We start from the raw sequence: 15,857 nt of genomic DNA on the forward strand, positions 1-15,857 counted from the left end.
GAAGAAATAAAACCGTGAGCAAAACAAGAAGAAACTTAAGAATAATAAAGAAATAAAATAGTGTAAATAAATAAATAAATAAGAATTAAAAGCAATGACAGTTACAGTTAATTGGCAATTTGATCTTAGAACTGTCTCAGTGAGGTCAGCTCCAGGTTCTGCTGAAGCCTATTCCAGCTGTGTATTGCAGGTGTGTATTCCAGCTGTGTATTGCAGCTGTGTATTGCAGGTGTGTGTTTAGAACTGAGCGTGTTACCATCAGTTTCAAACCGGACTCAGCAGGCGATGAAATGTTTTATGAAAACATATTTAAAGTCTGTTTCTGTCTCAGGGCGTTGAGCTGCAGCCCGTCGCTGCCCCGCCATCAAGGCCGCCGCCTCCTGGCTCCTCCTCCTCCTCCCGTCTCTCTGCCTCCCGGCCGCTCATCAGCTCCTCGCCACTCCTCCAGACTTCCCAGAATCCATCGGGGCAGTCTGTGGCTGCCCGTGGCCTCCAGCTGGTCGGCGTCTCTCCCCCGGGTGATGCAGGAAGCCTCCAGGTGGCGCTAGAGGGCGGTCAGTGAGCAGCGATTAAATATTAAAATGATCTTTATTTATGTTTAATGGACCAAAACCCAAAGGTGTCAGACTGCTTTACAGCTGAAAAAAGCAAAAAACTGTAAAGTGCAAAGTGCAACTGATTAAATTAAATCAAAGTACAAAACAAAAACATTCAAACATACGAAGGAAAACAGAATCAGAGATTATTCAGTAAAACAAAGCAGGAAGTCACACAATCAGTTGTTGAAAGTCCTGTTGACAAACGAGACTTAAGCAGCAGGTAAGAGAAAAAAAATAATTCCACTACAAGTCACAATTTTTTTGTCTGATGAGTTTTATATCACCATGCTGACCTTGAATTGATGCGCTGTTCTTAATTTAATTTAAAAAAAAAAATGTATTTTTAATTAGTTAAAGTAAATTACAATACATCAGTTTTTGTCATTTTTAATTTTATTTTGAACTTATTAAATTATGTAATTCCTAGATTTGTATTTATCTTTTTAAGCAAATATAAGATTTTTGTTTGGACATGAGTCCAAGATCGATCTTAGAGGTTAGAAAGATATTTAGTCAGCTTTCATTACTCAGGTACAATGGGCAACCTGCAGCAAGCCCCACCCCCTGATGGCTGACTGTCTCTCTCTCTCTCAGCTGTGAGCGAGCAGAGCCTGCTGCAGTTGGAGGTGAAGGAGGAAGACAGGGATGATGAGGAGGGAAGAGAAGAAGAGGAGCGAGGGATGAAGGCTGAGGACAATGACCCTGCTGCCGACTCTGCCCATCCATCTTGAGTCTGACTGAGCCACGCTCACACTTGCTGAAACAGACTGAAACAGACTCAAACTGACTCCAACTGACTCAAACTGACTTCAAACAGACTTCAAACTGACTCAAACTGTCTTCAAACAGACTCAAACTGACTTCAAACAGACTCAAACTGACTTCAAACAGACTCAAACAGACTCTTGACAGACAATTGACAGATTATAATTTTGTTAATTAATGGACAGTTTTAGTCTTTGAAGTCTATGAAGTTTAAAGGTCTGACCTGTAAGACTGTCTTCCTTTTCTCCGCTCATATCTTTATAAAATTAATACTTTGGGTTTTTTGGCTGCTGGTCAGACTGAGGAAGACATGTAATGACAGGTTGATGACCATTAGACTCTGGCTTTAGTTTTATACATTCACTAAAGGATTAGTCCGTAAACAAAACAAAACAAAACAAAACAAACAAACAAACAAACAAAAAAAAAATAGGTCAACTGGTTGTTATGACTTAACTGTAGGATTCATCAAATGTATCCTTAATATGAAGCTTTTCAAGTCACTGACAGATTTTTCATTTTTCGTAAATCATTCTGCTGTTGTACATTAAGATGTAATTATTATTAGTATTGTTATTATTATCATTTAATTTTTTATTATTGTTATTACTTTTTAATAGCTGTGTTAATGACATTTGCTTTGTGTCTGAAATAAAGAGCAGAGCCATACAGAGATGCAGTCTGGCCTTTACAGTTTATTTCCCTGGCAGCCATGTTGGCTCCAGACTCCTGCACTGACGCCTGTGGGCGGGCTTTTATTTTGATATTTAGGGGTTTGGCCCCCCAGCAGATTCTCTGCACTGAAGCTCTGCGAGGATAATGTCACATTTTCAAAATGGGTGAACTATCCCTTTAACTTAAAGGGTTACGTCACCGCCCTTCAGCCGCCAGGCCATAGCTCCAGGCCGCTAGGTGGCGGCAGCGCGCCCGCCAATCAGGGGAAGACACGCCTCTTCCGTTACGTCACGGCGTGTTTTGGCCGTGCTGGAGCGAAAATACACTAGCTGCTGTTCTCGTTGTTTGTTTGTTTATTTGTTTTTGGAGCATCTCTCACAGTGGACCAGCACGAGCCTCGCAGCCCGGAGACATGTCAGACACGGTGAGCGAGACCGGAAGCTCCGGTTGTCATAGCAATAAGTACAGAACGTGAGCAAGGCTGGGAACGAGGCGCGTTAGCTAGCAAGCTAACGGCTAAGCTACACTGTCTTCATAGGGACTAATGTTATATTTAGCCTTTTAGCGTGCTAAAGCTATCTGTGCTGTTAGCTACTGCTGCTGCTGTTGCTGTGTGTGTGTGTGTGTGTGTGTGTGTGTGTGTGTGTGTGTGTGTGTGTGTGTGTCTTTATTGGCTGAGCAGAACAAAAGAGACCAAAACAAAACCACTCAGATGAAGAGAACGTTAGAACCCAGCAGAGGCTGGACTGGAAGAACCAGTAACTAGAACCAGAAGCTGCAAACACCAAGTGATCAGTATTAGCAGGGTACACACACACACACACACACACACACACACAGCTGTCAGCATGGAAATGTAAGTTTGATATGTGTTAATGCTGCAGGAGGTCTGCTGGTGCTGCGTGAGGCTCAGCAGGAGGATCAGCTGCCCAGACACACACACACACACACACACACACACACACAGAGTGCGAGGCTCCATGCTCGCCTGCCAGCAGCCTGTTACACCAGAAAGTCTCACGTTCCAGTCAGATTGCTCCTGTTTCAGCACGTTTATCCAGATGACCACAACGTGCATCTGAGAGCCACGTTCAGCACGCCGCCTGTGGGCGGAGCTTTGTGAATGAAGAGGAAAATGAAAGCTCACCTGTCCCGGTGTGACAGGTAGCCCGGGACAGCACGCCTAGTCTGTGGCCCGTTTGGCCATCAGAGGGTCAGATGAGTTAATTCAAAACATCGACACAGAGCTCTCATGCCCACATTTAAACATGAAAATAAACATTTTGTGTGTGTGTGTGTGTGTGTGTGTGTGTGTGTGTGTGTGTATGTGTGTGTAGGACACCAAGCCCTCCAGTCAGGACAAGAAGGACGGAGAGTACATCAAACTGAAAGTCATCGGACAGGTGGGACTGTGTGTGTGTGTGTGTGGGTGTGGGTGTGGGGGGGGGTCAGTGGTTAAGTCTATGGGAGTTGTTAGCCTGGCTCTGTCACAGTGAGAAAACTCAGGCTTCCAGCAGCTCTGTGACTCACAGCGGATCACGAGGACCTGAGATACATTTAACTTTTGTTTGATTCACTTTGAGAAGTCAGAGGCAGGCTGACACAGCAAGCAGGAAGAAGCGGTACAGGAGGAGGCGAGGCGTCAAAACAACAAAACAACATCTGACATCATTACTCCAACATGGTAACTGTAAATGGTGCTCTTTAACGCTGGTTCTCTCCTGGCAGGACAACAGCGAGATTCACTTCAAAGTAAAGATGACAACACACCTGAAGAAGCTGAAGGAGTCCTACAGCCAGAGACAGGCAGGCCACACACACACACACACACACACACACACAGCAGGGGTGGTCAGAATTTCCCTGGTTGTAAAGTATATCTATCTATCTATCGATCAATCTATCTATCTATTTGACAGCAGGGTGAGACAGTAAACCAGATGATTGTGAGAAAGCTGCTGTTGTTTGAATCTTGAGAACAGACGCTGGAGGGCGTCTTGCCTCTTGCAGTCAGGACAGGTGTGCTGGTAGAGGGTCAAATTTATTTCCCCTTAAGGTTAGGTTTAAGGGTGAGGGGTTAAGAACAATTTTGCCAGGTGAGTTTTGGAGAGAAAAGGCTCCGACCCTCGTCTTTGTCTTATCTACCACGACCCTGAAGAACAACACGCCTCAACACGTTAACGGTTCCCGATTAAGGTGAAGCCGTGTGGCGCCCCCTGCTGGTCGGGACCAGGTGGCAGCAGCTGTCAGACTGGCTCCAGCCTCATGGACTCACCTGGTGCCCTCAGTGTTTACCTGCTGCAGCAGATCAGGGCCTCAGGCCTGTCAGAGCAGCTGCTAGTGTTGAGGGGAGTTACTGTGGGCTTGTTAGGGGCAACAGGCCTGTGCTGAGGTTCTGTGTGGAACCCAGAACCCTGCAGCCCCGACGCCGCCACAACGCTCCTGACCGCTGGCTGGCGGTCAGGAGGAAACCAATCAGAAGGTGCTGCTCTCCCTCATGCTCACCACACCTGGTTCAGGTTAGAGTCAGGTGGTGTTTTAATGTGATTCTGAAAGGGCTCAGCTTAGCCTGTACTTCAGCCTCAGTCCAGTTTAAAAAACAATTACAGGGCTGGGTTAGGTATCTTGCTTGAATTACAGTTACACTTCCACACGCCTGGCACGGTGGAAGGGGTGTGCTTCTGCACGGTCCGGGCGCGTACATGATGCACATGCACGGTCACGCACGCAGTGCGCAGATGTAAATCAATGCAACTTTCCTCCTGCCTCTGCAAAACTGTTACATGTGCACAGGCGCGTGTTACCGGCGAATGGCCGCGTTGCGCAATCAATAATCAACCATGTTGTCTGTGTCATTGTCCGTTGTCGTGCTGGCACCACGTATCAAACCAAAAGTCGGTTTATAATGAAAGTACAGCAGTCTGTGTGCGGCGATCCGGCGACCTGGTGCTCGGCCGGCACCTCGTCGGCACTGGCCGGCACTGGACCGCGGCACAGCGACGGTGTGCGACCACACCGGTTTCACCCGGGCTGGCCGGATCTGACAGGTGCCGCTCCGGCTGTCAGTTGACCTTTCTGAAGTGAGGAGAATTTACCTCCGAAACTGTCAAGGTAAATAAAATTAGGCTCAGGCTCAGATCTCTTCTCCTGTCCTAAGAGGTCAGAGGTAACATACAACACAGCTCCGTGGTTTTAAAGTAGTTGCAGGGTTGTAGCTGCTAAAATGAGTCATTAAAAGACGGGGATGCTGTACATTGTGCAGAGAAATATAAAAAAGTTATCACATAAGTGCTTATAAAGACAAAAGCAAAGCACACAAGTTAAATATTTATTGAGTGAAAAGCCAATTCATGTTTCATGCATAGCTGCTATAAAAATCTGCAAGAAAGATTCAAAATGACCTCTCCAGAGAATCACATATGTGGTGAAGTATTTCAAATGTAGTAAATAATTATTAAATATAGGTGGTGTAGGTTCATTATGTCCTAAGTAAATTACCGTAACGTTTTTCTTTTTACGGACAATTTTAGAAAATAAAATGTTTTACCTTCTTGACAGTTTTGGCGTGAATCTTCCGCCTTCATCAGAAGCGTCACCAGAATGTTAAATGGTGACGTGCCTTATCAGCTGGTGTTACGGAGGCGTGATCTGTCTGTCAAATTTGACAGGTCGGCCACGCCTCCTGCTGTCAGTTCGCCTCCCTAGGACTGCGGTCCAGGTGTGCGACAGCATATATGCTCCCTCGTCCCGGTTCATTGTCCTGCTTACCCGTTTTGTAATCTCCACTGCCTCCATAATCCACCGTTGGTAGCGGTTCTAACTTACTGACTTAAAAATCCAACATACAGAAGAGGGTGACATCAAGATCACAACATACAGAAAACCGACACACACTGACCAATACCTCCTATGGACATCAGAGCATCCCATCATGCACAAACTCTCGGTAGTCAGAACACTTTATGAACGCACGAGTAACATCACGGAGGAGAAAGATAAACAGGAGGAAGACCGGCACATTCAGCAGGCACTGAAAAAATGCCAGTATCCAGCCTGGGCAATAACCAAAGGAAAACAACAGGCACTAACAAAGGAAAACAAATTAAGCAAAACAGAAAACTCAAAAATACTGTAAACCGGGGAGCCATAACATTGCCATATATCAAAGGGATCACCGAACGCATCCAGCGGGCCATGAAAAAACACCACATAAACACCCCAGTAAGACCACACAAAAAGCTCCGACAGTGGCTGGTACACCCCAAGGATAAAACACCACCGGACAATAAATGTAACATAGTTTATGAGATCCCCTGCCACTCCTGCAACAAAGTGTACATCGGGGAGACGGGCAGGAGCTTGCTCACACGAAAAAAGGAAAACCAAAAGGAATGTGAGAAGGAAAAAACGAAAAGACACACCAGGGCAGAAAAAGAGAAAGCACAACAGGAAAATATGAAATCAGCCATCACTGATCATTGCAGAAGAGAAAACCACTTCATGAACTGGGAGGAGGCAAAAGTCGTGCGCACGGACGAGAACCGCTACCAACGGTGGATTATGGAGGCAGTGGAGATTAAAAAACGGGCAAGCAGGACAATGAACCGGGATGAGGGAGCATATATGCTGTCGCACACTTGGACCGCAGTCCTAGGGAGGTGAACTGACAGCAGGAGGTGTGACCGACCTGTCACATTTGACAGACAGGTCACGCCTCCGTAACACCAGCTGATAAGGCACGTCACCATCTAACATTCTGGTGACGCTTCTGATGAAGGCGGAAGATTCACGCCGAAACTGTCAAGAAGGTAAAACATTTTGTTTTCTAAAATTAAATACAAATTTAGATAATAAAAAATGTTTTCAACTTAAATAAAGAGTTACATTTATTCTATGCAGTATATTTTTTAATTTTATTTTTTAAATGATTGGGTCTGTGTTGGTGTGTGTGAGAGCGAGCCGCATTAGTCCAGCTCTGTGATTGGCTGATGTGTTGTGGGCGTGTCCCTTTGTCTCCACAGGGTGTCCATATGAGCTCGTTACGCTTCCTGTTCGAGGGACAGAGGATCGCAGACAACCAGACGCCCAAAGAGGTGCACACACACACACACACAGAACACACACACACACACACACACACACACACATACACACCATGGCCTGTCAGGGAGTTAGAAACATTATGGGGTGGGTGTGGGGGGGTGATGGGGTAAAAACTCACAAATTTGTGAGAAAAACCTCAGAAACCAGTTTTCCCTCTCCTCTGTTTCTGTGGCTCCACCTGTGCTGCCCCCTGGTGGCCGTGTCTCAGTCCTGCAGCTGAGTTGCTTCCACTTTGCAATAATCCCACTTCCAGCTGATGGTGGAATATCTAGGAGGGAAGAAGCTTCAGCAGCTGACTTGTTGCAGTGGTGGCTTCCTGTTCCATCACTATTCCAGCAGCACGCTGGAACTCAGTGAGCTCTTTAGAACCAGACGCTCTGTCACTGATATTGGTAAAGGCAGGCTGCATGGCTGCTGCTGGAGGTTATACACCTGTGGTGACGGGGCTGAAGGAAACACCTGGATTTATTCATGTTTCTGTCTCTGCAGTTGGGGATGGAGGACGAGGACGTGATCGAGGTTTATCAGGAACAGACGGGCGGCCACCGGACGCAACAGCAGCAATAACTCATATACCTGCTTTTTTCACTCTTATTCTTTTGTTAATTGTATTTTATATTTGTACAATGTATTGATTATTGATTATCTGTTATTGATCTGCGCTGCTCTCAGCCAGCAGGGCGGCCGGGGAGGAGCAGAGGAGATCTTTCAGGGTTTTTCATGTTTGTTTTGGATCCGTCGTCCCTCCCCGTCCTCCGAGACGCCACGTTGCCTCTGGGACCCGGCGGTCTGCGCGGCGTTCAGCATGCAGAACGTCGCTCTGTTCAAACAGGAAGCAGGAAGCAGGTCGGCCACATTTAAAAACAGAAAGGAAACCAGTTGAGCTGAAACCATCAGTCAATTAATTAATCAACAAACAGAAAATTAAGTGGTCATAATTATGATTATTGATGAATTTTGATATTCATTCATTCATTCAAATTCAAGATATGAAGGGTTTTTTTGGCGTCTGGTCAGACTGAGGAAGACTTGTGACGACGTCACTTTGGACTCTGAGCTCTTCCCATCAGGCTTTGGCTTTAGGTTCATACACTAAGAGGTTAATCAATAGATTAATCAGCAGTGTAAATACAAGTCTAATCAGAACTGGTTGTGGGCAGAGCCATAGTTTTCTCCATATGAGTGTATCAGATCCTCCAGTTTGAGGTGTCAGCACCTCCTTGTGGAGAGAAGGAGCGCTGCACCACCACTGCTCTGCAACAACATGGAGGACGTTGATCTGCACCAAGAAACCAAAACTCCATTCAGAGCTATAAAATGTTTTGAAAGACGAACAACAACTTATGATCCATGCTGCCCTGGAACTACTTTCTTCCCTCAAACTACAACTGTGGTGCTATTGTGTAGTGATACACTGGTAATAATAGGAAAGAAAGTAGTTCCCCTTGCGTTCATTTTGGAGAGGAACAGTGGCGGTGCATCGCTCGTTCTGTCGACTCTTCTTCTGAAGCCAGAATGACTGAAACCAAAGTGCCGATGTCTGATTTTTCTGTTTGTTTGTCGCCGGTTTTGCCTGGCAGGCGTCTCTGCATTTGGATGCCAAGGCCATTTCTTCACTTTTCAATAATGTTGTACAGATGAGAAGAATTTTACAAGGGTAATTGTGATATTTTCAAAAAATGTTTGTCATGTTTGCAGGCACTCGTGTCATTGTCATCCCACATGTATATTTTGTAAACATATTTTTTTATTGTTTGTGTGAGAGGAAAGGCGGCTTTTATAAATGAAATCTAGCAGACACAAATACACATCTCTACTGCAGCCCACCAGGACGGAAAGTGTCCCGCGTGTTTTGTTTTTTTTTAACATACATACAACATACTACACCATGACACATCATGTTACAACATACACCATGACACATCATGTTACAGCATACAACATACACCATGACACATCATGTTACAACATACATCATACACCATGACACATCATGTTACAACATACATCATACACCATGACACATCATGTTACAACATACTACATACACCATGACACATCATGTTTGTAACATGATGTGTCATGATCATATCACATGACAGCATGAACCATACTGTACAAGGACATGTTACAACATACTATACTATCATGTCATGTTATAACATGTAACATGCTAAACTGTTACAACATACTATACTATGACATATCATTTTTGAAATACTGTACTATGACATCATGTTACGGCATACAGCGTACCATACTATGACATTTTGCCCTTGCACACCACCACAGTGGATCTGCGATGGAGTCAAGTCGTGACTGAAGCATGGACTTGCAGCTTTAATTTAATGAGTTGAACAAAAATATGGCATTAACCGTTTAGGACTTACAGCCAGTTTTATTCACTGTCACAGGTTTTTCAGATCTCAAAAGTAACTGGACATTTGACTAAAAAGCAGTTTCATGGCTTTTTCCCTCATTATTCCATGACAAATTAAACAAATAAAAGGTCTGGAGTCTGAACAAAGTGTTTGCTTTTGCATTTGGTAGCTGCTTAGCAGAACCCTCAACATATGATCCAAAGAGGTGTCTATGCAGGATGAAGGAGGCCATCCTTAAGCTCAACAAACAAATCAAATCTATCAGATAGATAGCAACAACTTTAGGAGCAGCCAAGTCAACGGTTTGGTAAATCCTGAAAAAGAAGGAATGCAGTGGTGAGCTCAGCAGCACCAAAAAGCCTGGAAGACCACAGGAGACATCAAAAGTGGATGACTGAAGAATTCTCTCTCTGGTGAAGAAAAACCCCTTCACAACATCTGGGGAGTCCAAAACACTGGAGGGGGCAGGAGTATCACTGTCCAAACCTACAGCCAAGAGAAAATAAATCCAGAGGAAAAACAGCAAGCTGCAAACCACTGTGTCACTCAAGAACAGGAAGGCCAGATTAGACTTAAAAAATAAATAAATAAAAAAGCCTGGCTGATTCTGGAACAAGGTTCTCTGGACAGATGAAAGGCGGATGAAATTGTACCAGAATGATTGGAAGAGAAAAGTGTGGAGAATGAAAGGAGCAGCTGAGGAGCCAAAGCAGAGCCCATCATCTGTCAAACCTCACACACCTATGGCAGATTTGGACATTTCTCTCAATCTACTTTGATAATTCAATAACTGTATTCCTTATTGTTATTCCTTGTCAAGACAACAGTAAGCTCTTGCTTCATAACCTTTTGATTTTGAGTGCAAACCTTTGCAAATGTTTTCATTTTGCTGACAAATGAACATGGCATAGGCAGGATCATCAGCTCACATGAAGTGGAGACAGCAGCAAAACTCATGAGTTTAAATGCTTGTGAAGGCATGTGGATGATCAGATGCCTTTCACAAGCATTTAACCTTTTGCCTCCAAAATTTGCAAGAACTGAATAAAAAGTGACTATAATTAACCACAAAACGACCAAAAAAGTCATAAAAAAAAATTGACCCAAAAGTTCAAACATACAATACTTGGACATATCATGTTTTTATGACATGTCACAAGATTACTTATGGCATTTAAACTTTTGACCCCAAAATTTGTAAGAAATTCAAACTTCAGAGCCAGCGAGCCCCTCCCTGCAGTGGTCCAGCCTTCAGGCCTGTAACGTTCCCCTGTCGGTGATGATAATCGTTCTGCTCGCTTGATCTGAGAATGAATCAGAGGGAATGGAAGTAGGACAGTATGACAAGCTGCTTGTCATACTATTGTCAAGGCTATATGAATTGAATTTATTTAATTCGTATCAGTCATGACTTTCTAGAAGACTTTACATAGAAATATTGCTATAAATGAGTGTAAATGATTCATTTGTTGACAAAGGGAACTAAATTTGAATATATACATTTTGAAATGTATAATGAAATGTATACATACAGTGTATACACATGTATACATACATTGCTCATGGAATCCTGGTGTGGTTTGGTAGCAGCTCTGCAGCAGACAAAAAATCTCTGAGTCCTAAAAACAGCACAAAACCTCATAGGACAACAGTTACCTGCCAGAAAAGACATCTTCACCTCCCATTGCGTGCTGAAGACACACAACATCCTAAAGGACTCATTTCACCCTGCCCACCACCTGTTTGAACTGTTACCCTCCAAGAAACGCTACAGGTCCATCAGAACACGCACCACACGTTTTATGAAGTTTTTATCCCAAAGCCATCACCATAATGAACTCTGAACTGAAAACAAACCCCCGGAACACATCACAACAACATGTGCAATAACTGTGACCTCTTATTTTATCCCTTTTTAAATTGCATACGCTGGCACGATGAGTGTATGGTCTGTCTACTGTGTAGATGAAAGAATGAGTGATGGATGAATGCATTTATCTATTCTTACTTTCCTTTTTATTTATTCTGTAATAAGAGTCTGGTCTTGAATGCAACTGATTTTCGTTGTATGTTCTGTACAATGACAATAAAGTATTCTAATCTAATCTAATCTATCATTTCCAAATAAAATGCCACTTAGGGCCCCAATTTGGCCAGGGGCGGCCCTGATGACAAGGTCACACAAAAACAAAGAAACCTCGCCATGACCCTTTGGAGGCTCCGTAGAACTCAGGCTGTCACTGTGTAGGTCTTTGGGTCCTCTGGGTGGTGTGATGACGCAGGCCTGCAGTGTCTGAATGGCTGAGCCAAGAAAGGCTTTGCTGGGGAAACTGTCCTCTGTGTCGTCTATGAAAGGGATGGATTTTCTTACCATGACAATGCAATTGCGTTCAGCCTAGTCAGAGCCCCTGCTGTGTCTGTCCTCTTTGGTTTGAGCTCTTAAAGAACACATGCAGGCAGCTCAAATTCAGAAACAAATGTTTGTCTTCAAACAAATACACACACACACACACACCAATAAACACACTCAGAGAAAGTGTTATAGTGCTGAAATCATGCTTTATTAAATCAGTAATGCATAAAACTCAAGGAGGATGTATATAATGGTAAGTCTACATCAACAGATAAATTAAATCAAAGTGCAGGGCGTAACATAAATGCAAACTGCTTTATTTTTGTTACACAGGAGATGGAATCGCTGTGGTACACTGGCTTGGTGAAGACCCTGACTAGTGACAAGGTGAAATTACTAACAGCTAAGAACACACTCAAACACACAACACATTATCTAGCTATCCTCCAAGAGATGGCACTGCTTCTGCAAAGGAGAGCTTGCACTGACTTTGGTTTCTTTTTTATGGCCAGGAGATGTTATTTTTGAAAAGCCAATCCAACCGTCCTGTGCCAGAAACAGTGCACATTAAAATTATCTAAAGCCCAAAGTGCAGGCCGCTTGCACTCTGGGCATGTCAATAAAATGGTGGTATGACATAGTCAGTCTGAGCACAAGGCCTAGTCGTCCTGCTTACATGAGGGTAAATGTAAGCAGCACTCAGGGTCTTACGCTCATGTTACAATTCATAGGAGTACTGAAATAATGAACGCGCAGAAGCGTGTTCATGACAATAACATTGTCTTTCTGTTTCTCGTTCAGAACTTCAACAGGGAGCCTCTCTACCTGTTGAGGCAATCTTAAGACTTCAACTTATCGTTGAGGCACAGTGTTTAGTTTCTAAGTTTAGTAGGGTATTCGTTTCATGTGAAACTTTCTCCTGCTAAAACATTCTTTCTTTTGTTTCAGTTAATATTGTCATAAATAACAATGCATACATTTCCCATAACCGTTAAATTCGGCTATATACATTATGTACATGTCACAGAAAAGTGGTTCAAAAATCCTAAGTCATAATTATCCAATATGGCACATTTTATAACAACTTTAGACTTTAGTCTAGTTTGGCATAAATTAATGTCAAGTTTGGTATAAAAATAGTTCATATTTACAAGAACAGAAATCCTGGTCTTTATCATGTAAAGATCATTTTTGCTAATTCAATAAATAAAAAGGTTGTGGATGAGGGAAATGGGGATAGAAATTAACTTGCTGATGTTTTTCCATCTTTTTTTTTTTTTTTTTTTTTCACATGGACCGAATGTGAACATTGACAGTTGCAGAGTCGGACCCCAGCTCATTGGACAGCTTGAGAGTGTAGGCTCCGGCATCGTCCTCCTTCACTGCAGAGATCATGAGGGTGGTGAGGTCAGCAGTGTTCTCCACACGGTATCTCTGATCCCCGTTGGGAAGAGTCCTGCCCGAGCGAACCCACTGGACAGAGGGAACTGGGTCTCCAGAAAAGGATCCTGCCAAAGTCAGGAACTTTCCTGGCTCAGCGCTGACCTCCTCTGGAAGAGCCTCAATCTTTGGTGGAGTGCCTGTTCATCAAAACAAGGTCAGTGATTAGGATTATTTGTCACAAGTGTTTGCATCTGCAAAAACGATTGGGTCTTACATTAGCATGACATCACACTATACTGTTTTTTCACACTGCAATTATTTATGAAGATGCTCAGGTTGTTTAAGGGCCATTTACAATCAAAGCTGATGTTGATTGTAAATGCAAGTTACTGACAGATGCCAGTAACTTTAACTGCAGCTACATCTCACCTTTAACCCCTTTGGTGAGGGCCCTCAGTGAGGAGGAGGCCTCTACATGTGAGTGAGTAGACATTTCCATCATTTTGCTGCTGGAGCTCATGGAAACCATTGACTCAGCCATCATGGCAGACATGCTAGTCGCTGACATGCTCTCAAATGAAACCTCAGCAGTAGCAGAACGGGAGCTGCTATAACTCGCAGCCTGCATGGAAGCTGTCTCCATATGAACTGATGAAGCCGAGTAACTTTGTTGCATGCTGGCAGCATCAGTAGAAGCCCTTTGCTCCATAATAATCATTTTTGTTGGTTCTTCAACAAGAGCTGTGTAAATGCAAATGAAAAGCACATGACTACTAGCATTCCAAAGAACCAAAGTTCATACAGTGAAAGCTGTGTTGCGTAAGTACCTTGCATGTCATTTTTAAATGTTCAGAAATAACTGAAGATTCCTGTGTTTTGTTTGATGCAAATCCAAGTTTCATATTTCACAAGAAACTTGTTTATTCTTTAGTATGCAAACCAATTAAATACCATGAGGAACAGTGTGATTACGTGTGGCAACTTACAGAGGACGTTCAGGGAGCATGTTGCAGAGCACTGTCCACACTGATTCCTTGCTTTTATTGTGTATTTCCCGCTGTCTGCAACTGCAGCTTGACATATCTCCAGTGTGTACACATTCTTAGAGCGGCTCAGTCGCATGTTGGACGTCACAGACAACTGCAGAGAGAGAGAGAGAGAGGCTGTAAGACAGGCAAATGATGCTCTGGGTATCCTTGATGTTATTAATCCAAGTTGGGTTCTAAGACCCTCAGGGGTCCTTAAGTGTCTTCCAGAGTCCTCAGCCAAATCAGATGCCTTGTATTTAAACAAGAAATCTGATCCAGCATCACTGATTTGACCTTGAAGTAGATCATTTTAATCATTACAAATATAGTTTTCTTGTCTTTCTTTTATTTTTTTAAAGTCAGTTTTTGTTAATTTTCTACAAAGAAATTTAAGAAGTTAATTTTGATTTCGCTAAGGTTTCAAAGGGTTAAGTTTACTATAAACCAAGTCATGAGAAATTGTCGAGATACAAAAACGTATGAGTGATTATTTAGAGAACATGTTTTAAATCTCACCCTCTCAAATACTTGTAAAGAATATTTTAATACTGAATACAAAAATTAATGCAGCAGAGTCCACAGTGCAAAATCATTTGAGATGGGGGATCACAGCCCAATGAAGAAGCATTTCTTTGTGTGCATGGTATATTCACAGAAACAGCCACAAAACAGCTACTCACTGTAATGTTGTCTTTCAGCCACTCCACCTCAGGGGCAGGCTCTCCTGCAATCTCACATGTGAATTTGACATTTTGTCCCTCGTCGACATTCTGGGACCTGGGCTGTACCAGGAAGTAGGGTGCGTCTGAGCGCTTGGTTGTGACCATGGTGTCAAACTGACACTTGACCAAACCGTGCTCTGTCTTAGCCTGACATGTGATGATCCCCTGTTCATGCTGGCTGATCGACTTGATGGTCAGGGTCTGATCATTTCCAGAGACTCCATATCTGTATTGATCTGAGTTGGCCAAGTTCATCCCGTTCAGGATCCACCTGATGTCAGAGGCCCCAGGGATGCTGGCCCTCAGAGTCACAGACTGGCCCTCTGTAATGGACATCTGGGTGTGTGAGGCTTTCACCTCCTTCATATAAGCCTGGACTTCCTCATGGACCATTTCCTTTTTCATGATATGCTCAGAGATTTCAGTTTTTGTTTTGGAGCTTGTTGAGCCTAAAGAAGGAATTAAGAAACTCTTTCAGTGTTTGTCGATGGTCAAAAAATGCATTTCTGCTAACCTACATTTGTACAAATTTAGGTTTAACTCAATTAATTCTAAGCATATGCTTTCTTACCGCACACAGTGACTGTGCAGGTTGTAGACACTGCTCCAGCAGGATTGGTAGCAGTGCACTTGTAGACCCCACTATCAGAGACCTCAGATTCATAGATCTCAAGATGTGCTGAGCCATCCTCCTCAAAGATTTCATACCTCCCACCTTGAGACAGAGCCTAACCATGGAACAGGAAATTTAATTATTATTATTATTAGTAGTAGTAGTAGTAGTAGTATTATCATATTCTTAATGGTATTCCTTACCAACAGTCCCAAGTCTGTTACAATTTCATTAA

General features: G+C 43.3%; 3 protein-coding genes across 8 annotated transcripts in view; 2 read left to right on the forward strand and 1 right to left on the reverse strand.

The window, feature by feature from the left end:
* Positions 1-2,039, forward strand: part of carf (calcium responsive transcription factor) — an 11,661-nt gene extending 9,622 nt beyond the window's left edge. For 4 of the 6 annotated variants that reach the window (XM_030080522.1, XM_030080523.1, XM_030080520.1 and 1 more), the window contains exons 15-16: positions 332-554; positions 1,194-2,039. In XM_030080522.1, coding sequence (XP_029936382.1) covers positions 332-554; positions 1,194-1,330 — 360 coding nt within the window. In that variant the 3' untranslated portion in view covers positions 1,331-2,039. Of the gene's footprint in view, positions 1-331; positions 555-1,130 lie in introns of all 6 variants that reach the window. The other 2 variants (XR_003930266.1, XM_030080524.1) reach the window with 2 other exon arrangements.
* Positions 2,040-2,273: 234 nt separating this feature from the next.
* On the forward strand, positions 2,274-8,975 carry LOC115379702 (small ubiquitin-related modifier 1-like). Its single transcript, XM_030080533.1, has 5 exons — positions 2,274-2,463; positions 3,377-3,442; positions 3,768-3,845; positions 7,061-7,132; positions 7,632-8,975. The coding sequence occupies exons 1-5, from the start codon at positions 2,452-2,454 to the stop codon at positions 7,707-7,709; spliced, it is 306 nt and encodes a 101-aa protein (XP_029936393.1). The 5' UTR covers positions 2,274-2,451; the 3' UTR covers positions 7,710-8,975.
* A 3,090-nt stretch (positions 8,976-12,065) lies between these two features.
* Positions 12,066-15,857, reverse strand: part of ttn.1 (titin, tandem duplicate 1) — a 202,656-nt gene continuing 198,864 nt past the window's right edge. Inside the window, 5 exon segments of the mRNA XM_030081335.1 lie at positions 12,066-13,456; positions 13,689-14,000; positions 14,246-14,399; positions 14,968-15,458; positions 15,581-15,737. Of these exon segments, the coding sequence (XP_029937195.1) occupies positions 13,164-13,456; positions 13,689-14,000; positions 14,246-14,399; positions 14,968-15,458; positions 15,581-15,737 (1,407 nt within the window). The 3' untranslated portion in view covers positions 12,066-13,163.

This window comes from Myripristis murdjan, chromosome 21, assembly GCF_902150065.1.
Source record: "Myripristis murdjan chromosome 21, fMyrMur1.1, whole genome shotgun sequence".
Lineage (NCBI taxonomy): Eukaryota > Metazoa > Chordata > Actinopteri > Holocentriformes > Holocentridae > Myripristis > Myripristis murdjan.